General features: G+C 42.7%; 1 protein-coding gene across 1 annotated transcript in view; it reads left to right on the top strand.

Annotated features, from left to right (window-relative positions):
• luzp1 (leucine zipper protein 1) overlaps positions 1 to 21,997 on the top strand; it is a 50,531-nt gene extending 28,534 nt beyond the window's left edge. Inside the window, exons 3-8 of the mRNA XM_023407447.2 lie at positions 4,227 to 4,573; positions 4,706 to 6,983; positions 7,561 to 8,150; positions 8,261 to 8,440; positions 14,647 to 14,934; positions 15,667 to 21,997. Coding sequence (XP_023263215.1) covers positions 4,442 to 4,573; positions 4,706 to 6,983; positions 7,561 to 8,150; positions 8,261 to 8,440; positions 14,647 to 14,892 — 3,426 coding nt within the window. The 5' untranslated portion in view covers positions 4,227 to 4,441 and the 3' untranslated portion in view covers positions 14,893 to 14,934; positions 15,667 to 21,997. The remainder of the gene's footprint in view (positions 1 to 4,226; positions 4,574 to 4,705; positions 6,984 to 7,560; positions 8,151 to 8,260; positions 8,441 to 14,646; positions 14,935 to 15,666) is intronic.
• Positions 21,998 to 22,427: the final 430 nt, after the last annotated feature.

Here is a 22,427-nt window from a genome sequence, read left to right as displayed (position 1 = left end):
AGGACAACAATAGCAGCAGCACAGACCTAAAGATGAAGACGCATTTATGTCGCCTCCTACAGGCAAAGAGAGTAATAATTGCTGTTAAAGTAAAAATAATTTCATAGGGTTTTTTTTTTTATAGTTATTATGTACACTTCCCAGTATCCCAGAAAGGATGCTGCAGGTACCAAAACACCTACATTTTGTTTGTTTAAAAGATAAAATATAACGTTCTAATGTCCTAATGTTCATGTCCAGCTGGTGGCTCAAGTGTCAACATTGCAGATGCTGATGCATTCCTTGCCTTAAGATGGCAAGATGTTAAAAGCATCAACTAAGCACAATATGAAAAAAATGAATTAAAGGTCCTAAAACTACATTCTAATAAATCTGCTTATAATGCAGCAAGTTTCACTATCATTTCAGTTTAAGATGTACTTTAGTTGTGCATACAGTGTTACACAACACATTTTCAGTTAATTAAGTTATCTCAAACTAATTGCCACACGCTGAATCTTTGAGACCGTTGAGGTTTCAGGACCATTGAGGCAGTTGCCTGCTTTCTACCCTCTTCTTCAGTTGATTCACCTCCACACTAACTTTCCGTCTTCACTGTCTATCCGCAGAGCCCTGAAGACTTATTCCGATACAACTCATCTCAAACTAACTGTGCTCTCTGGCAGCCTACCCTTTTCCTGCCGATCAACAGTCTCAGTGCCCTGCGTCTCGTATCAACGGCAGTAGGAGTGCAAAATGGAGTGAAAGGTCAAGTAGGGAACTTCTTGTCCAGGTTTCAGGAAGTAGAAGGTGCCAGAATCACACAGCGTTGTACTTGGTAGCCAGTTGGGGCTTGGTTTAAGCTGTTTTCAGTGTTTTCAGATACAGATGATACCCTGTGGTCAGATTTGGGTCAGATAATCACAAAATTTCACACAGATTCGCTGCATAGTCAGGACAGTACAACTGTTTCAAAAGACAATCGGGCAGAAACCAATCACTTGGACCTCTGTGACTGAAATCTTGACTCAATCTGATGCTCAGAACAGACTAAAGCAAAATCTTAGAAACATTTTTATATATTCTCTGAGTCCTGACCATTAAAACCCAGACAATGCTCTGGTTTAGAATGAGCTTCAGCTGAGAGAGGGCTGAGGAGAGCCTGTTAGTGGCCTGGTTAAGAGCATTCAAGGCAGAGTGAGGGACTGGCAGTGCCCTGGTTAGTCTGTCATTAGGAATGCGTCTGCATAAAAGGGGTCAGTTTCCCTGCCTCACAGCCCCTTACCCCCCTCAAGGTTTTCCATAATTGTCAAACAAAGCACAGAACAGGGGAATGAAACTCTGTGCTCAATATGAGCCAAGCGCTGAATACCTCAGCAACCGGCCTCCCACCTTACTTCCTTCTCTCCCTTCTCTATGTTTCCAAACCTGTTCTTGGCCAAACAACTCCTCATCTTTTGCTTTTTATGCTGCGGACTTCATGATGAGTAATACATTTAGGAATATCCTCCTGATTAATGAGTATCCAGGTCTGGAAAATTAAAGTAGTATAGGAATATTAGAGTTTATGAGAACTTATCTATGTGGGTCACGGCTCTAAATGGAATGAATTTGTGATTTAGGACTAAATACTGATGGCCTACATTCCCTCTCCATCATTTCTTCAATTCTCATCTCCCTTCTCCTCCACTGGTTTCTTCTCTTCTTCTCTCCGCCTCACCCGCCATCCTTCGTCTTGTCGTGAATGTAGCTAATGAGGCCCCAGCCCTGCGATAAGTGAATCAGGTATGTTGATTGGTTTGGCAGAGGCGGGCCCTTGCCAGAGTCGCTTTGCACGCACCGCCGCCCCTTAAAAGCGCCCACTTGGCCATGCTGGTGTGCGTGTCTGAGAGAGAGATGGAGCGGAGAGATGAGGGAGGGAGGTAGAGAGCTGGCAAAGAAATAAAGGGAGAATGAGAGGAGAGGTAGGCAGCCTGCCAAGCCAGGAGTAGCTGGACCTAACGAAAACGTCATTATTAACCAGGACGATGCTCGACCAGAGTCGCTCTCAGAGTTGTTGAACTTCAAAAATCATATGTAGGCATCCAAACTCCAATCAGGAATCTGTTGAAGCCAAAATTATAAAGACTGAACCTGAAGGATGTTTCATTATTAAGAGGAACAGGACAGTAGGGCCACCAGATCGTAAAAATATTAATTTACTTTGGTGTCCAGAAATCACTTTTTTTCTTCAGGCACATTGTAATTCTCTGAAGTTTTTCAGTGGTTTTATTTTCCCTGAGCTGCATAGTGCAGTTTGAAGAGCTGTCATAAAGAATTGAACTATTTTTGTTGCCAACTAGCGCTCTCTGTTTTTAATGGATATATGGGAATTTTTCATAGTATTTTTACTCCACTGGAACGGGATCAGTCAAGACAGGTTTGGACCACAGCGACCACCTCAAGACAACAGAGAAAAATTGGTCTACAACTCACTTAACAAGCCACAGCTGGGCAAAGCTAATGTAACACAAAATGACTTTATTGACTAAGGTGTTTTGGCATTCAAGTGGACAGCTAGGCTAGCAGTTTTCTCTCCAACATTTTTCCCCATTTGTCTTTTTCCCGGCTCCCTCTTCAATCCACGTTCTTTACTTCCTTAAAGTCTTGTACTGTACTGAGACGATTACTAAACCACTAGACCTCATGAAAGTAAAGAATAATTAAAATGCTACAGCTAAATGCTTTTGAGTTTAGATTGTACTTCTTCATAAAGTAATCGTTGCCATATTGACTTTCAAAGCTTATTGCCTTGGTTTATGTTCAGCAAGACTTTTAATGAATTGTGGGAAGAGTGGTTTGGGTTTTTTACACCAAATGAAACGATAGAAAATATACGAAGCAATGCTGGAGCAAACCATAATGGCAAGTTATACCTTGTTGTATACCATGTTCAAATACATACAAAGATTTAGTAAATTTACTGCTCTAATTGATGTTTTTACATAGTTAAAAGTGATTTAATGTAAAAGAAAACTACAGTAGCCTCTATGTGTAGTGGTTTTTAGCTGTAGAAAGGCAGTCTTTGAACATGGTACTGCATGTGAGGAGGAAGAGGAGACACGTAGTGGTGGCTGGTTGTCATGGGATCGATAAGTGATGATGTGTGCAGATGTTATGTTCTAGCCTCGGGTCAATTTTGTTCTCTTGCGGTCAGTGGGGGAAGCTCAGCATAATGACGGGGGGAAGGGGAGTAATGGGATTTAGAAGTAGCAGGAAAGCCCGCTACCTGAATCGTGCATAAATCTAAAAGCATCTGCTGTTAGATTTATGGAGGTCGTGCTGACAGGTAGACTGCTGTGTGCTAATAGTCCATGTTCTCATCACATTGAGCCTCGCTGGGTCCACAGATGGGGACTAGCAAATTGTAATGGCTGTAGAAACATAGATATGAGCCAGCCTGTGACATAATTGTATTGACTACCAAGGTTAAGGACAACACAGCTTCAATATCCTTATTTGTAGCGATTGTTGCATCAGAGCTAATTTATTTATGTCTGATAGTGTCTATTGCAAAGTGAAACCAAGTGACCATGAATGGTGTCATGTTGTAACGGGCCTGAGATGTGGTTACCACGGTGACGGCCGTGTATGTGTGCAGATAGGGTATGTGAAGGAGGCCGGTGTTATTGAGATATGCTGCTGTCAGCAGAAGCAGGCAGGCAAGCGGAAATCGATGTTGGATACAACAGCAGGGAGAGAACAAAGTGTGTGTGTGTGTGTGTGTGTGTGTGTGTGTGTGTGTGTGTGTCTGTTGTGAGTATGTCTGTGCAGGCATGTTGAAACCCCCATGCTACACAGGTGAGTCCTTCATAGGACACACAAGGTGAAATACATGGTGGTTCAAAGGAAAAAAAGGAAGAACTGTGCAGTTCATGGTAAATGAAAAACCAATTCCCTGTCATATCTGTAATTGCTATAAAATGTAGCCAGAGTAAGGTTTATTTGTGTATGTGCCAAATTGTGTGTGTTTTTATAGTCCATGCGTTGGTGTTTGGCCTCATTTGTCCTGTCCTATGGTTTGTGTCATAGCAATTAGATGGAACTGTAAAATCATACAGTATGCTTTCTGTGCTCGTCTGCTCCAGTGTGCAGTCAGCTAATCCTCTCTCTCTCCTTTTCTTCTCTTAGAGAGTTTTGAGAATGCAAATGACTGTCATTGACAAATTAGCAATGACTAACTGTTGTTGCCTGTGTTCCTCCCACAGATGACAGATTCCCCTGCTAAACACCGCTCTGAAGGATCTTCAAAGCTTTAAGGCGACAGTCACAAAAAGAAAACAAGACAGGCTGCCCAGAGAAAAGAGTATTTCCTGGAGAGCCTAAAGGACTACCACACAAATGTGGACCTCCCAAAACACTGTCATCAAATAATCTAAGCAACAAATCAGACACAACCGATAAAACATAGAGGTTTGTAGCCATGTCTGATCATAAAGACATGACACATCGCCACTTGCGGCACAAGCTACAGAGTCTTGGCCGAAGACTGGATGAACTTGAAGAAGCCACCAACAAGCTGCAGAAGTCTGAGGACGAGCTACTCGACCTACAGGTCAGAACTGGTTGATTTGTGACGGTGTGTTTGTTTGTGTGTGCTTTTCAGAAGCACAGATTGGAGTGAGGTACAACAGAAATGCAGTGCAAGAATAGATTAATGAATGGCTGAACTCTTTCTCCACTACAGGACAAGATCATCCAGGCAGAGGGCAGCAACTCATCCCTGCTTGGTGACATCGAGGGTCTGAGAAAACGTCTCCTGAAGATCCAGGGAAAAGATGAGGAGGTACGCAAAGCTGAGGACCTCTGCCGCACAGTCAGAGAGAAACTGGAAGAGGAGGAAAACCTTACAAAGGAGCTAAAAGCCGAGATCGAACGTTTACAACGGAGAATGGCTGAGTTGGAGAAACTGGAAGAAGCTTTTGGGAAAAGCAAGTCTGACTGCAGCCAGCTCTGCCTCAGCCTCAACGAGGAGAAGAACTTGACCAAGAAGCTCTCGTCTGAATTGGAGACTCTCAAAGCCCGTTTGAAGGAGGTGGAAGGGTCTGAGACAAAGCTGGACAGAGCAGAGCAGGCTTTGGCTATGGAGCTTGAGAAGCTCAAGGGATTCACCCAGACTTTTGTGAGTGAGCGTAAGAGGCTACTAGAGAAACAGAGAGAGGACGAGAAGGTCATTCTAAAGCTGACAGAAAAACTGGAGCTCCAGAAGAATCGCCTTGGCATGTCAGCAGACCCTGGCCGGGCAGATCTCATGCGGACACGAATTGAAGATGAGCTGTCATCCACAGGGATCCTTACGAATAAACTGGCTGGACACAAGAAGAACCTTGAGTACTTCAAGTTGCCTGATGACAACATCAGTCTTGTGAACAAATCTGAAAACGAGAAGAACAGCGGTCTCGAAGGCTCACAGGAGGAGGACAACAAAGTAAAGGAGCTGACACAGGAAGTAGAGAGGCTGAAGAATCGCCTTAAACAGCTGGAGATAGTGGAGGGTGATTTGAAGAACTCAGAGTCCAAAAATTGCGAACTTCTCGAGAAGTTCCAGATGGAACGAAACCGGGCTCGCCAACTGAGTGAGCAGGTGGAACAGCTCAGGACGCTGCTTTGCGGAAAAGGTGGAAATGGAACCAGTAATATGGAGAAACACGGCAACGGAAGCAGTAACATTTGCCCCAACAGCCCTGCTAATGTCCTGGAGAATGGCAAAGCTGAGAGTGAAGAGATTATTGTGAAGGGTGGTTTCAGACAAGAGAAGCCTAAATACAGGAGCGCCGCAACTGTCTCAGAACCAAGCTCCCCCAAACACAGGAACAGGGAGCTCTCTCCTCAGCATAAGAGAGAAACTAAGCTGAGGAGCAAAGACCTGAGCCACTCAGAGGAGAGCTCTCCTAAGTCTGTGAGGAGAGCCCTCAGTCCTGCTCACTCCGCTCACAAGAGCAGGAGGACACCCAAAACTACTGCAATTTCATCTGATAACGGAATAAGAGACACAGGACGAGGAACTGAGGAGAAGACGAGAGGAGCCACGTACAGCTCTGTAAATACAGCTTCTAGTGATATCAAAAAGGTGTCTGTTCTTAGTCGCTACCCTCCAGCTGCTAATGACCAGAAGCCAATGAGGACAACTCACAAACAGACTGATGGGGAGACAAAAAAGACCAGAGTAGACAAGTTCTCAAAGTTGTACGTAGGTAGTGACAGCGAATCGAACAACTCTGATGTAATGCCCGACAGCTCCAGTAACATCAACAGTATCTCTGCACTGGAGAAGGACACAGCGTCTGCCTCGGATCAGGAATCAATAGACCAAGTTCAGGAATCTGTCTCGGTCACCTCCTCCCTGTCCAAAGCCAATGGATCGTACACAGCCTACAGATCACACGTCACTCCTCTGCAGACCAACGACCAGGGGTCAGAGGGTCATTCCTCTGCCTCAGAAACAGAATCTACTGGTTCAAGGCCGTCTGAGCCAGAGCCCGTGATTGAGAAGACTACTACAACTGTAAGCAGTAAGACCTCAAGCTCCAGATACCCAAGATACTCCCATGTCCATGACTCACATTCAGAGGGCTCTTCTTCCAGGAGCTCCTTTGATGAGGAACTCCACAGCAGAACACAGTCAGCGGAGGGGGGCCAGCAGGGGCCCATGCTTTCTTCCCAAGGGATTGAGATCCAGCGATTGTGCAGCCCACGTGAGGCGCTGAGGTCAAAGGCTGTCATCAAGCCTGCTATTGTTGAGATCGACAGGAAGGAAATGATGATTTCAGAACCTTTGCCTACCAACGGCAAACCCAAAATCTCCACCAAACCAGTTGTGACCACCACTAGTAAAATGACCAGTAGTATAACCATCTACCCCAACGACCCGAGCTCTTCCAGAACCAGCAGCCGCAGCAGCAGTGTGTGCAGTGAACCCATGCCTGTCAAAGAACGCCACACTTCTACCAGTAACATCCTCATAGGTGAGTTTAAACAGTACACAAACCATTTTCCCTTCAATGAACTCTCCAGGCACTTTACACACATACGATCTGTAAGAAGCCATCTGTAGTCTGAAATCCTGTCCCGGTGTTGAGAAGTTATTTTCTGTTTTCATGGATCAGTTGAAGTACCACATGATGATTTCTATAAAAAATGGCATTAATGTTTTCTATCGGCACTATCAAAGAATTAAACTTGCTAATACATAACACATAAGGTCTACAGCCTGATCCAACAGCTCTGTGAGGCTACACTTGAGCTAAATGCTAATGTCAGCATGTTAACATGCTCACAGTAACAATGCTAACATGATGTTTAGCACATATAATGTTTACCATGTTCACAAGATCATATTATGCAAATATTTCACTGAGCATTAAACACAAAGTAAAGGTGAGGCTGATGAGAATGCCATTAGTTTGGCAGGTTTTTTGGAGTACTAGACAAAGACTGGCATTACCTAAAAATATATTTTTTATTATGAATAATATTTCTTTAGTTTTGCATCTATAAAATGATTTTCTCAAAAATATTTGATATCATTTTACTTATTGCCAGGTCCCAGCAATGAGCACCATGGCAGTATTTCCGTCCCATATGAAATCTCCATCCCCAAGAGTGAGATCACCTTGCGACCTTGCCAGGACCAGGACTGTGGGGCAGACAACCACAGTGATTCTTCATCAAGGTCCAAACTCCACAACACTTCCAGAGTGGAGACCACCACCAGCCATCTGTGCTGCCAGCGCAGCAACCTCAGCCTCCAGTCGCCGGACGCCACGTCCGCAGACTTCAATGACACAGAGTCAGGCTTCGAGAGCAGCAGCAGCAGCACCACCACGGTCACCAGCTGGAGAAGCCAAAGACAAAACCAACACTCCCAAGAAGACAGTTTACCAGACATGAAAAATGTAACTGTGAGAAGCACCTGGAAGAACAGAGGCACTACGTCAGTGGATGAGACAGCCCGAGGAAGAGGAGCCACTAAGACAATGACAGATGGTGGGTCTGAAGACGAGGCAGAAGCCGCAACAACATGGAGGGCTTACCGGGCAACCACTTTCGACATGGAAGAAACGATAAACAGTGGCACAGGAGCTGGTGGGAATGCTGCAGCACAGAAGGGAGCCAAGCCATCCCCCGCAGAGGTGAGAGAATGACCGCAGTCCTCGCACAAAAGTGAAAAGAAATTGGAGGAAAGGGGTGTACGACTTCATGGCTGCATTATGTTGCTCTTTTGTGTTTCTCGCTCTCCTAGGTGTACATGCGTAGGATCAATAGTGGGGTTACTAACACTAGAGATGTGGAGGAACCAGTGCCACGCCGAGGCAAGCGCTCTCAGTCTCCCACTGTTGAAACAGGAGGCCTGGGAAGGACCGTACCCCACGCACCTGTGACCTCCCAGTCCTGGAGCCGGTCTTACACACAACAACCACCGGTAGGACAACCAACTTTTAAAGGGGATGCACAATGTAGAAACAGAAAGCACAAACCAATTTTCAAGGTTTGGTTAACTTTTTACTTTTTACTTCATCTTTTGACTATAAGGGAGGAAAACAGGGTCCTCAAGAAAGAACCAACAGATGCTAATAGACCATGTGTTAGTGATAACTGCTGTTGTTTTGGACAACAGAGACTATTCTAACAGGAAAAACTATTTTTTTTCTGTTTGTCACAATTATTATGACAAATATTTCCTTAAATGTATGTCTTTAGGTTGTTGTAATTCACTGACACTTTTGTCCTGCCCCTCTCATTCATTGTAAATTTCTCACAAACATTTCTGGCAAAAAACAAACATCCTCCAAAGCTGATACTGCAAATGTGGCTTCTAAAAAAGTCTTTGTCAGATAAAATTTTCTGTAACCCTCTGCAAATAGTTTTGTCTCGAAGATAAAAGTCCAGAAAGTACAGCCGCAGGGCTTAGCTCCTGGTGTGTCCACTTTGCATGAGAGCTCAGCTTGTATTTTTCCCTGACGCCAGGCTCTGCAACTTCAAGCTTAGCACAGCACTTCTGTAGGCCCCGCTCCTGCTGCCCCAGTAAGGACAAAGAAAAAAGGGTGGGACAAAAAAAAAAGAAGAGGGAGGATGGAAATGAAAAAGACCTCAACAGGGGGAAAAGAAGGTTAGGAAAACCTCAAGGAGAAGAAAATAGCTTTCTTGTATTTAAATGCACGACCACATTTCAGTCTGTGCCACTGCCAGGCTGCGTTTTCTATTCTATACAAACATGCTGTAGTTCAAATACTTACCTCCACATAGTATATGTATAGGTGTGTGTTTGTGAATTTATCCATATAAAAGTTTCTTTTTTGCACTTGCTCTTGTGTACATGAGTCACCGGGCAAGAGCTTATACTTGTAAGTTTTCATCTGCAATTAGCAATAATGCGATATTTAGCTTTTATTTTCACATCCAGTATGGCAGAACTGTCAGCACAACCTGACATATAACTTCTCTAACGCTTCAGACTGATTGTAGAACTGCGTTATAGTCAACTTGCTTTTGTAGAAAAGAGGTAGATTGAGCCCGGTGATTGCATGTACATGTGCACATGCATTCACACGTGAGATTGTTTGCATATCCATGTTTTAATTAATGGAGTGTGAACGTTTATACAGTCAATCCATCAGAAAGATGAGGTGAAAACTACTAACGGGCAACATTATTAACTTACTATTAGTTTATAATATATTGTCAAATGACTGCAATACTGCTTACAGAGCAGGCTCCATGGCTACAATAACATGTCAGTGTGTCACTTTGACAAACTAGACTGGACTAGGGGCCTTTGGGTAGGAACCCTGTGTTTTCCCTATAAATAAACTGGATGTTGCCAAGGAGACAGACCCACATATGCAAAGCATCTGCTGTCTTATCCATCATATTTGGTCTCATTCATGGTCTAAGGCAATAAAGATATCTGTAGTTGTAGGTGAGTAGATCCTGTGATGTAACAAAATGTTCTTGTTTTTGTAGCTTTTATACTCTAGCCTCATGGCCACGCAGTGCTGTTCAGGGTTTTTTGTCGTGGCCATCATTCAGTTTCATGGCTTCTGTTCACCTGAGACCTTTTAACCAGCTCACTGCTGACCAAAATTTTGCATCAAATTCCTGGTCAAGTTTATAATCTTGATTTAAATCGCAATTTTAGACAATTTTGTCCAAGCATTTATTCTACAGCTGCTTGTGTTTTGATCTAACTTACATCTTAAATTTAACACGTAAGTATTTTAGCGTCTTTTGTTAAATAAAAAAAGGTAGAAATATATGTTTATATATGGGTTCCAAAACTCATTTATACCAGCACTACCAGAAAAATCATTATCTTTCTCACATCTTCAGAATTGGTGTTTTGTGTATGTAACTGTTTAGGATACACAGACACACACATCACTGCTTAAGTCAAAGCAAAGACATGGACATGGATGTTGAAACCTTCAGCTTTGGTCTCTCATCTCCAGCAAGCTGAGCCATTGTATGAAATCATAACAACTAACATGGCCTTCGAGCTGTAATTGCCTACAAGGTCTATTCCTCTCGTTAGCCTCGATGAAATCTGTCTGACACTGAGCCTTGACCCCTTAACGCCCTCTCTTCAGCACTGATATAAAATGGTAGAAAGAGCGTCAGGGCACAGCCACCTTTGTTTTGTCTCTGACTCCTCCCCTCCCTTCCTACCGCCTTCTCTTTTCCATCCTTCCCCCATCCCTCCCATTTAATTTGTCATTCAAGTCCTGACATGAACAAAGTGACTTTAAATCATGCATTTGAGGAGCTCTGTCAGGGTGAGCGCCCACATCATTTCCAACACATAGCCTTGACCCCAGCTCTGCTTTTGCGGGCGGCGATCACTTATTCTTTCCTCAGCTCAGTTCATAAGTGTCCTGCTCTCCTCTTTCTGACCCTGTCCCACATCACTCACCCCTAATATCCCCGGTTACCCTGGAAATATCCTATCGAACCGGTCCCTGCCCTGTCACAAATGTGGTAAATCATCAGCGGCCTGATAAACTGCATGTTTTATTGTCACCACTTCAGTTTTTTTGTCAGTCATGCACTTTGTACTTTACTATGGGAATTTCCTAAACCCACTTGGTTGGCGCTGTGGTACAGTAAAACCTTGTTCATCCTGATGCTTGATGCATGAACTGACCACTTCATTTGGAAAGCAATTATGAACGAAAATTGCTACAGTGCAAAAAAAACATACTTCAAATCATAATTGGGCTTTGAAGCATGTCTTGGAGCACAGCCAATCATCTTTGGTTTGGATTTTCAGAACATTTCAGTGGTCTGAAAACCGTCCATTCCCAAGAGGTTTGGATAAATACAGCTGTAGTTAGGACAGTGGGAGGTTGGGATTAGTTTGTGATTGCAGTGTCAAAGGTTGATAGAAGAGGGTTGTATTATTACAAGCTTGCAGATGGAGACATGTAGTTTGATGGGAGTGGAATGTAGCTGGTCATCATTTACTAACATCCCATTGATCATTTTTTTGCTGGGTATCTGTACGTACTGACCTTTCACATGAAAGGCGTCCAAGTAATGAGAGTAGTGAAGACTGAAATAAGCCTGCCTTAGACCAGAAAGACTATTGATCATTGATCATTAAGGAGGAGACAACACTTCCAATTCTTTGAAGTACCCTGCAGCAGCCTGGGAAAATAGGTTATTGATTTTCTTTCTTTTTTTAACCTCATGTATAGATAATTTGGATGTAATTGATTCAACACCTTATGGGACCGAGACTGTCTTTTCATCTATGAAAAGGTCATGGTTGTATCATCATGGCTGCTGGTTAACCTTGACTTTTATCCCTAGTTTATCCAGTGTTATTGGTGAGCATTTCTCAATAACTATTAGATGAATTGCCGTGCTATCCATTGAGCATTGAACTGTAGCATACTGGCATTAGCATTTAGGTCAAAACACAAGCACAGCCATATCCAGTAGCTGTAGACTCTTTCTTGTTACAATCATGATAATGGACATGGTGAGCAGAACTGGTAGCAGGGAAAGACACTTGAAACACACTTGAGGCCCAGTTCTGATATGAATAAGCCTCACAGCTCAGTGTTAAAACAGGGAGTGCTTGCTTTCTGCAGCAGTCACTCCACACCTCAGAGTACAGAACAGAACAGCATTGTAGTACTTCCTCCCTGCTGTAGCTGTAGGAAACCTCAGCCTGTACATGAATGAGCCGTGAACTTATGTTTGGCTGAGGACAGCGGGGCCGATATGGCCTATGAGCGAGATACCAAAACATCCTTTGTTGAATCAAAGACCAGTGGCAGCAAGGTAAAGTGTGGGATCAGAGCTGCTCTACTATTCACCATTCGCCTGATGTGACCCGCACAGAAAAAGCCCTCTGGAATAACAGTCTGCACAGCAGCTGAAGTTGGACCGCATGGTGTTTTCAGTAGTAGGTTATAACATCAGACAACAGTCACAGTACAAATGACCCCTGAAAAGCAATAAATGAACGGCTTTTATAAATCATAACCAATAAACAGATCATCATTTGGGCAAAAAAAACTCAAATTTCACCTTTTCTGAAACATTTCACCTGGATCGTCAACGGTACTGTCTTTCTGGAGAGCAGATTTAAGAGTTTGGGTTGGCAAGACAACACAATTCCCAAAAATTGGGCGTGAGACCAAGGGCAGACAGATATAAAGCAGGGATATAATTTGTTCTGCAGAAGTTCTGACACCCTACGTGTGTTAGTTCTTAAACTGGCTAGCCTTGATTCTGTATTAGAAAGCAGAGTCTTCTCACACTTTCTGGTCTGTTTTTCAAAGTGAACTCCTGGAAAACTAATTCTTAAATGGAGAGCCTTTTTTTTTTTTTTTTGTCTTAAAACCTCAGAGTGCATGAGCTGAATGAAGGATTTGTAGAGAATAACTAGCTTCACAGAAAGAATAAAACATCCTTTGACAGTTTGGAAAACAGGCTTATTCATTTTCCTGCTGAGAGTTAAATTAGAAAATCGAAACCACTCCTATGTGCGTACAGCAAATATTACTACTGCAGCCAGTTAGCTTAGCTGGGCTTAGCATAAAGACCGGCCAATAAATAGTTCACCCCATAACTTTTACATTACCTTTCAAGAGAGCCAGGCTAGTTTTTTTCCCCCGTTTCCAATGTTTATGCTAAGCTAACTGGCTGTTTCATATTCACTGTATGAGTGGTATCGATTCTCTTCCTTTCTAATTATTAGTAAGTTTAACAGGTCTATTTTCCAAGATTGCTTCAAATATTACAGACCATAACTATCCTGTTCATTTGATATATAACTTGGTACAAGTTATGTCCCTATAACAGTACTGCTTTTGTTAATCCCACCTTTTCTTTTTTTTTTTTTTTGTCAAATGCTGTGTTGCCAGAGATAATTTAGTGTTGCTGATTATGACAGCCTGTAAATGTGGGTTTTTCCAGGCTGAAGGCATTCACATGTGAGTAGGAGCAGGTCTGTGATGACAACAGCACTTGCTGTTTCCAGTAGATTTCCTCTGCTGTTGCACATCACCTTACTTAACAGCATGTATTACAGGATGATGCTCCTCTTGCCCAAATATGTCTTAAATTAACACTTGCATGGGAAAAAGTTTTCTGTGGAGCACAGCAACTTTTTGCTACTGACGCAACACATCTTTAAAAAGCTGTTTAGTTGTATAGTGCAATACACTCATTGTCATTTTTAAGCTTTTTCTTTATAAATTTCCATTATTACTTGTCAAATCTTTATTATCTTGTGTATTTGTGTTGATTTTTCTTATTTTAGGTCTGTTACAATGTGTTGAACAATGAACAAGCTTTGTTTCGAGTGTAGGAGGAATACTGGAAGTGCATTACATGGCAACCTTGTGAAAGCCCACGGTCTTGCAGCAGCAGCTTACCATAGAAGGAGAATATGCCACTTTCCCGTTTCCTCCCCCAGTGACTGAAGCAGGAAGTGACCACACTGAACACACCCACTTGGCAGGATTCGCTGGTGACTGATTTCCTGTCTGTTACCCCGGGAGACCAAGAAAGGCAGTCCAGCAGGGCTCCATTAAAGCCAATTAGCAAGAATGCATTCTAAAACTGCATCAGAAGCCAACTCCAACCCACCAAATGTCACTAATTATGGTGCTTTTTTAAAGCTGAAATTACAGGAGCGGGGTGCTGTTTCTGTGTGCTGTAGGAACTGCATCGTCATCTAACTCTCACTTTTTTAGAGCAGGGTTACTGAGGTTATGAGAGGGGACGTGCCGTTGTAGCCACCACAGACTAGTAACTTGGGGTTTGTTTTCTAGTCAGCCCACCAAATTATAAATCTCTCAGTTTGGGGTATGTTTGGGGTTTTTGGTTGGGGATTTTTCTCCTGGCAAAAGTCCACATGGCAGACTTTCCTTGTCACACACCAGTTAACATAAACAGCATGTATTTAATGCCCACATAATACAAAAAAAGTCTAAACAAGGCCCATCCCAAGACCATCCAAAGTAAATGCCCAAAGCTCCTAAACACAAGTCCAGAATATAGGATTGAATGAACTGGCCTCTGTTTGCATTTCCACCAACCCACTCCACTTATGAACATGGAGTTGCTCTAATCTGATCTAATTTCTTTCTTTATCCAATATTCTATTGCCTCTAGGCTGCTGATAGCATAGATCCCAGTCCAAACCCGAGCCATAGCCCGGCCTCCTGGAGACGACAGCTACCCAGCAGCGACTCACACCACCTGGGGAGCTCTTATGACCGGGCATCTAGGACAGGAGGGGCCTCTTCCAGAGGAGGGGACCCATGGTCCAGTCGGAGTCAAGGATCAGGGGCCAGAGCAGAGGGAAGAGGTGGAGCGGGGAGCCGACCATGGAGCCATCGTCAGACTGATCATCATTAGACCTCTTTGGTCATAACAGGACTTCTACAACAAAGAGAACAGGTGGGCTCCTGTTCTTTTTTCTTTTTTCTTTTCTTGTCTAGTCTCCTCTTCTCTTCTGACTCCTGAAACTCATTAATAAATTAATTAATTTATTACCCTTGTGCAATGATGCCACATCTCTTAAGAGACTTTCAAATCAAATTTGCAGCATGAAGCTGCAGCTTTGTGGTGGTTTAATAAGGGTCACCCTCCCGCCCCACCCCGCAACCCCTCAGCGGAAGCCCCAGGTTCACTGCATTTAACAGTCTGTCGAGGTGTCCTTAAAGCTAGACAATACTGCAGCTAAACCTGCAAGCTAACCTGGAGAGAAATCCTCTTTTTTTAAGAGTTCGTAATTTCCAAATATAAAATTTCCATAATATAGAGCTCTGTCGAAGCTGGAATTTCCTTGAAGGACAAATTTAAACCCATTTAAATATTCATTAATTAATTCTTTATAATTGGAAACTTGAAACAAATTTCACATTTTTCCATGTCCAGCTGATCTGCTGTGCACTGACTAAAAGACTCCTCATGTTTCCCTTGAAATTAACAGTAATAATTTTGTTTGGAAGTGTACCAATTGAACACAGGCTCTATTTTCCCCATAATTAGTGCCCAATTACCTTGTTCTTTCTGGCAAACTTTCTACCAAACTATGGACAAATCATGTTTCTAAAGATGAATAGTTGTGATAAAGTATTAAAATATGAAAGATTAAGCAAGATCTTTTTCTTCATTTTTCCTTAACAGCACTCCATTAAGCTCTCAACGGCAAAAGCAGAGCCAAACACCAGTCTCCCATCAACTAATGGCTGCACCTATTACCACCATCTCCAACATCTGCAGCTCTTATAACAAACAAAGAAAAGAAAAATAGCAGTTGCAGCCATATAGAACAACAAACCACACATCTGACCCTGAGCGTCCACGGAGATGTGAACGGCTCTTCCTATCCGGAACTTTCTCTGTCCCAAAAGAGGCATAAATGGAAAGACATTGCCTGCACAGCGTTGTGGAGGTCGCCTCACCAGCCCACCTATCCTCTTCTGCTTCTTGTGTTGGATGTATTATAGTGTAATCCTGAAATTTGACAAGGGAGAGGCTGGCTTGCTGTGGACATCTGGAGATTTTCCTGCCTGCCAGAGAGGGTTTAAATACTCTTAGAGGAAGAAGGACTCAAACATTGAGAATGCCTTTCTCAGAGGACCATTACAGCTGGATATGTCGCTTTTGAATCACAATTTCAATCTTTTCTTGGATGCTGAAAAACAACCCAAACTGCAGTTAACAACAGTACAATGTTAAAGACGTATCTTCATCTCGCGGGGTCTGGATGTTCATGCAGAATACTTCACAGACTAAAGGATCTTTACCTTAAATGTGACCAAAAACAGGAAGCGAATTACCCTCTCTGCATATCCGTATCTCTTTTTCTTACTGAGCTAATTTTTGCTTCGACAATTCAGTCAGACCGTCTACGTTTCTTTATGCTTTTCTCACACATATATACACAAACAAATGCACAAACAACAAGCGAACACATGCACATTTCAAACTTTCGGGTTATTTTTAACCAGTATCACCACTTTTTGGCATGCAGTGACCTCAAACTGGATTTAATTTGGGGTCTGGGATGTTTTGCGTGAACATTTGCATGTTTCTAAGTAATAAATGAAGAGCACTTGAAAGATTGTGACTCAGCATGCACTCTGCTTAAAGGATTGCTGGTTTGCCGCATTTTTGGAGTGCGCACACACACAAACACACACACAAACACTCATTATTTTTGACAGACCGGGACCTTATTTATGTTTTTTGTCATTTTCACCAGTTGTTTAGATTTTTTTTGTAATTCGCTTCCTGTTTTGCAGCATCCTTTCCCTTTCTGCTCAACCATATCAAGACGAAAAGTAGTTTGCACGTAATGAAATGCAATGCACATGTAGAAAAAAAAAAAAAGAATGATTGGGGGGGCATTGTTTATAACCTCAAACCATGCTACAGTTTCCATGGTGCTTTGTCTTACAGCTGTTGCAACTGTCCTCAGTCATGTATTTTGAGAGAGCCATAGCAAAGTGGAGTTTCTGATTAAACTGAACATTGGACTTTGGATTACCAGCAAACCTGGCCTGGCAGGGTGGACATTTTTTTCAGGGCTGCTGTAAATACTGTGTACATGCCAGCCAGTCATAGGAAAGACACAAGAGAGTTGGACTTTTAACAACGAGGAACTGACAGTCCAGCTCGTGTGCGACTGGGTTCGCCGTGCGAATCGTCCAAGCTTTCTCCGTTTCTTATTTCTATAGAGGTGTATTATTTTGTTACATCATAAAATATCAACTTGTGGTTGGTATGTTGGAGCAAACTCTCGTTGGTGGGGGGCCATAGCAGCAATGGGGGGTGCCATAGAAACTGATTTAGTTGTGGCCAGTAATAAAAATAAGTTGTTTTGATTGAGGTAAATGGTGCATATCTATGACAGAAACCTCACTGACATTGTTTGAGTCTTTCAACAGGATCCTGCTGGATTTTAGGTTTAACACACAAGATTAACTGCAGTATGACAGATGATGTAAACTTTGATCCCAGAATAAAATTTATGAACGACGCTAAGGAATGCAGCTGAATGACCAATTGCTTAATGGCTTGATGCACCAGTCCCAACAGGACAGTGTTGTTTGTCTCCTAAATCTCCTATATGGCAGACAAAGTAACATAACCATAACTGTGACAACTCTGAACATGTGGGATCTGCTGAAGAACTTTCAAAGCCTGCTCTTCATTTGGTTGTTCTGCTGTGATGTATTTAAGTGCTGTTGAGTCAGACCCCGCTGGGGATGATCTGGTTCAGTCTTATTACATTTCTCAGTTCTTCTGTATTCTACCAGCCGCCATCTAGCTGTAATATTTATTAGTCTCCATAAACAGTATGTACAGGTTCTTATATTGTGAAGAGGTCCGCCTGTGGGCAGGAGCCCAGTCTGTTGCCGCTTTGTCACTTTACTGTTTATGCAAGCAGGAGATTATATGCAATCTAACTGCCCCCCCCCCCCCCCCCCCCCCATGCAATGTCTGTAACTCTAAGTCATCATTCGGATCATATAGATCATAGGTGGTGGCTGTGTAGTGATAAGTCCAAACTAAAATGTCTGTTTACCTTCAAAATGTACATTTTAACTAATTTACATTACTTTAACCCTTTGTTAGAAAATATCAACAGTATGTTCATCTGTGCCTTGAGATACAGTGAGAAAGCTAGATTGTCCCAATAAGTTCAGACTTGCACCATGTTCTTCTACTTCCTGAGCAGATAAATGACATGTAGTACTGGTTGTAAGGTAAACATTTTTTTGAACTTCATATATATTTTTTACATTTGGAGTGATTGTATTGTAAAAGTATTTTGGTTCAAGTGAAAAAGAGACTTTCTCCGTGGGAACTCCTCCCTGAGTTACGTCAAAACAAGGTTCCCTGAGAAAAAGCCTTTTTTTTTCTAACCCAACTTTAAAGTACCCATTTAAAGAATATAGACCACACCACCCAAAAAGTTACATCCTCTAGATTTGTCTGTCAGAGTCGGAGAGTGCAGCTCAACCTCAGAAGAGACTGTCACGTGGCCTCTTCATGGCCACTGCTTGGCTTTTTGAAAACAGACCAGACATACTGTTCAGAGCTCTTAGTGCTCATGCCAAGACTTGATGATCATATGGTCCTTCTGTGCTTTCTCTGTTATTGTTTCTACTACCACTCTTCTCATTTGCCATCTCCTCCCCAATCTCTCATCCTTTTAAACAGTTCCAATTTTCCTTTCAGTATTTCGGAGAAGCCAAATGTCCCTTTCTTCTCTTCCTCCTTCGTCCTCTGTTTCTCAGCATCTTCCTCGCATTCTCATTTCCGAAAGGGAAAGCCGTGGTCCCAAACAGCGGTGACCAAGTGTTGTTGATTCAGAGAGTTGTTTTATTGAAGGCCAGCGGCCTGTCACCAAATAGTGATAGGCAGCTCCTTGGGTAGCTGAAAGGTCAGAGGTCAGGACTGCATCTAATCCTGTCTCTACATCTTGGCTCAGGGCTTCTAAATACAGGGTAGAGGAAGACGGACAGGCTGGCAGTGATGTCCACTTTAGGGATAATTAAAACAGCCGAGGGTATCGAATGTCCAGTTCTGCCAGCGCTCATGCTGCCAGAGTTACATGTGATCATCCATCGGTGTGTATGTGTTGTCATTAATTTGTCAGTGAGGGCTCTTGTTCAAAGCTGGACATGTAAACTGGTGTGTTGTAAGCTGCTGCACATCGCAGAGTAAGAGGGTGCTGAGTGACTTATGTGCGCGTGTTTGCCAGAATTGGCAGCAGGGCCGGGGATTGTTTTTATTTAACTTTAAGGCTGACATCACTGCGGGTCAGGATTACTATATATAGCAACTTGGTGATGCAAATGCTAACACCAACCCTCAACCATCATCCTGCCTTATGGCCTCCATAAATTTTCTCATGTCACTTCCTTCCCTCCACCCAATAAATGCTACTCTACCATGCAGACAATCTAACAGTTTCACTCGTCCTTACTACTAAACTAAACGGTGTGACCTCTACCATTTTTGTCTGTTTCACTTTCCTTTCTTGCCTTCTCCTCTTAAACCTTTCACCCCCCCACCCTAACACACCCTGAAGAGAGTATTCGAGTCGGGGGTCCCAGGAAAGGCCCAGCTGTTGGAACCTATAGGTTTTATGACATGTTGGAGGGTTTTCCTCCTGGAGGCCGGCTTCAAAGAAAGCAGGGCTTTTTAAAGGGCAAAGTTGAAACTCCATCCTCCGCTACACACGCTGCATTTCTTCCTTATAAGGCCCTAAAGTACACTAACACCACCGCTAACCCGACTTCACATCCACTCCGTCCATTGAAACCCTAGTTGGACCCTTCAGAATAAAGACCAGTTGTGACTTTCGGGCATCATGCCACCACTCACATGTTACAGGTCTTATTGGTTGCTTCCAGTGGTGAGAGCCTGCGTAGTGTTGAAACGGTGGAATGTACTGACTGGTCATCTGGGACTCGAGTGAAGACTTTACAGGTTTCAAGACTTCTATGGCTTTTGTGGCGCTATAAAGAAACAGCTGGGTGCTGTTTCAGAGTATGTCGGTTCCTCTGATCCGTGAACGATGGCAGCTTTGCAAACCATTTTGTGGAATCAGAGAGTCAGTATGATAGCTTCTGCTAGAGCAGAATATTTTGGACATGGGTTTGGATGCAACGATTGAAAATTCCTACAAGGAAAAGAGGTGGTTAAGCAGTGGAGAGACAAGAGGCTGCTTCTGCTTTCCTGCTCAAATACCAGCTAAACACTTAACTGAAATCCTCTAAAGCTCTGCTGGTGTATGTATAAACATCCGTTATTTACAAGTCATTGTTTTTCCCTTTTATAAAGTAGACTAGAATGTACTTTGTGGAGATTGGAGTGGCAATGCAGGAATGGCTCATGGGCAGTGAGCAGGCCCTTTTCCTCAAAGGCCTTCATTGTAAAACCAGGGTCATGGTGTCATTGGGTGGCGTAGGCTGTAATCTGCACTTAACCAGCACTTAACTTTAAGACCTCAAACGACTAATGCCCCCTTTAGTCCCCTTTGTCAAAAAGTTTCCTTTTCCTTTTGTGTCCCAGAATTGTACTTTTAAGTCTGATTTCAGTAGCCGTTTGCTGAATGTACCACAGTCAGGTATGTGTTTTTTGCACCAGCCAGATTAGAGTATTTAAGAATCATGTCACCAGTTAAAGAAAGGAAATTGGCGCGCACTCAGTGAATGAATCATGTTTGAACATATTTCTCGAGGCATGGCGCCCTGTTATGCCTGCATCTCAGCCTTCTAACGTAGTGCCAAAATCATTCCACAGTATTTCCAGTTTACAGTGAGAGACGGTGCCAATTTTTCCCCAAGATTGATACCCTGTCTCTACGATACTGAAATAAAGGGGAAATAATCAATTTGAGGGGTTTTTCTTTTTTTGTTTTCTGCTTATGTATGTTTTTATTTCTTTGTTAAACAAAAGATGTCTTATTTTGGAAGCTATATCGGATAGATTTTATTTAAGGAAAATCTTGTACTTTTGTAAAGTGGGCCTTATTATTGAAATATATAAGTATTTGTCCATCTTGATTTTAAAAATGATATTTTTTGCAAGATAATGTATCTTCCTCATTGTTATTACACTCCTGGAGAGTACTTCTTCCTGTATTTTGTGTTTGTTATTTTAATGCGAGACATTTCTCATGACCTGGAGACATGATGACACACCATGGATGAGAGAGAGAGAGACAGTTTTAAGGAGAGAGAGAGAAATAGAGAGAGAGAGAGAAGCCAGGGTTGTGTCATAGTCATTCAAGAAAGAGAGCTATGTGCATTTTATCAGAGCTGAGCAGGTCAGCAGTGCTGAGTGGTTCACCATGTGTCGTCCCGTGTTTTTTTTGTTTTTTTTTATCGGGGCCCATTCAGTGCTCCGGCCTCCTTGCTGCTCTGTTCTCCCTCGCTCATAAATTCAGGGTTTGTACATCTTCTGTGCTGTATGTTTGTAAGTGCTGCCAAAGAAAGAAGCATGCAGGCCCCAGACACACACGTGTATATATAAACACACACACATAATCTAATAGGCGTAATCTAATAGGAATTAAAAGACGATATGTATAACTGGATCTCATCTCTCTTACATACATACATGCATACATACATACATACACAAACACAAGAATTTCAGGCCTGTACAATCAACTGTTTTTAACGCTCTGTGTTTATAAATTTATGTGCAGAAGAAGGAGACTGACAGACAGAGGTGTCAAACACAAAAATGTGTGTAATGAAATCAGATCAAAAGGGTTTTATGATTTACCATTGCTTCTCAGTGTGTCAGTAATACCAGGTGGACTGTGTCGGGAGGCTGTTCTTCTTTTTTTTTTTCTGTTTTAGACTTAATACATTGTGCATGTTTTAACCTTACTGTGGCTGGCGCACTCTGCATGTAGGTCTCTTGAAGCTGCCAACTGTACAGCAGACCATATGTATTCCAATAAAAATAAAAACCAACCTGTTTTTAACACGTCTCTGTGTTGGAACCTGTGTGTGTGTGTGTGTGTGCGCGCGTGTGTGTGCGCGTGCAAACCTGATCGTGTGTAAAAACCCAAACCACGTATGTTAATCTCTTTTATACATTTTGCAGAACAAGCTCAGCAAGTTTTGATTTCATAGTGGTACACCCTCTCTCTGTGTGTGTGTGTGTGTGTGTGTGTGTGTGTGTGTGTGTGTGTGTGTGTGTGTGTGTGTGTGTGTCCAATCCCCTGGTTTGTACAGAGGAAAGAGGGTGAATAGCAGCTGACGTTATGCAAAATAAGCAGGCAGACAAATGAGGCAAATTGGTCAGGTACAAAGAGGAAAACCACAAGCTGTTGTGGAATGCAAAGTCAGCACGCACAGCTTTCTCTTAAACAGCTACGCCTTGCTTTGTGAAAGCCAGCACTTCTTTTCTTG

The sequence above is a fragment of the Seriola lalandi genome, unplaced genomic scaffold (assembly GCF_002814215.2).
Source record: "Seriola lalandi dorsalis isolate HSWRI2012SDOR001 ecotype SW California unplaced genomic scaffold, Sedor1 jcf7180002054335, whole genome shotgun sequence".
In the NCBI taxonomy this organism is placed as follows: Eukaryota; Metazoa; Chordata; class Actinopteri; order Carangiformes; family Carangidae; genus Seriola; species Seriola lalandi.
The sequence above is the reverse complement of the archived record's forward strand: the minus strand, read 5'-3'. Positions and strand labels throughout refer to the sequence as shown.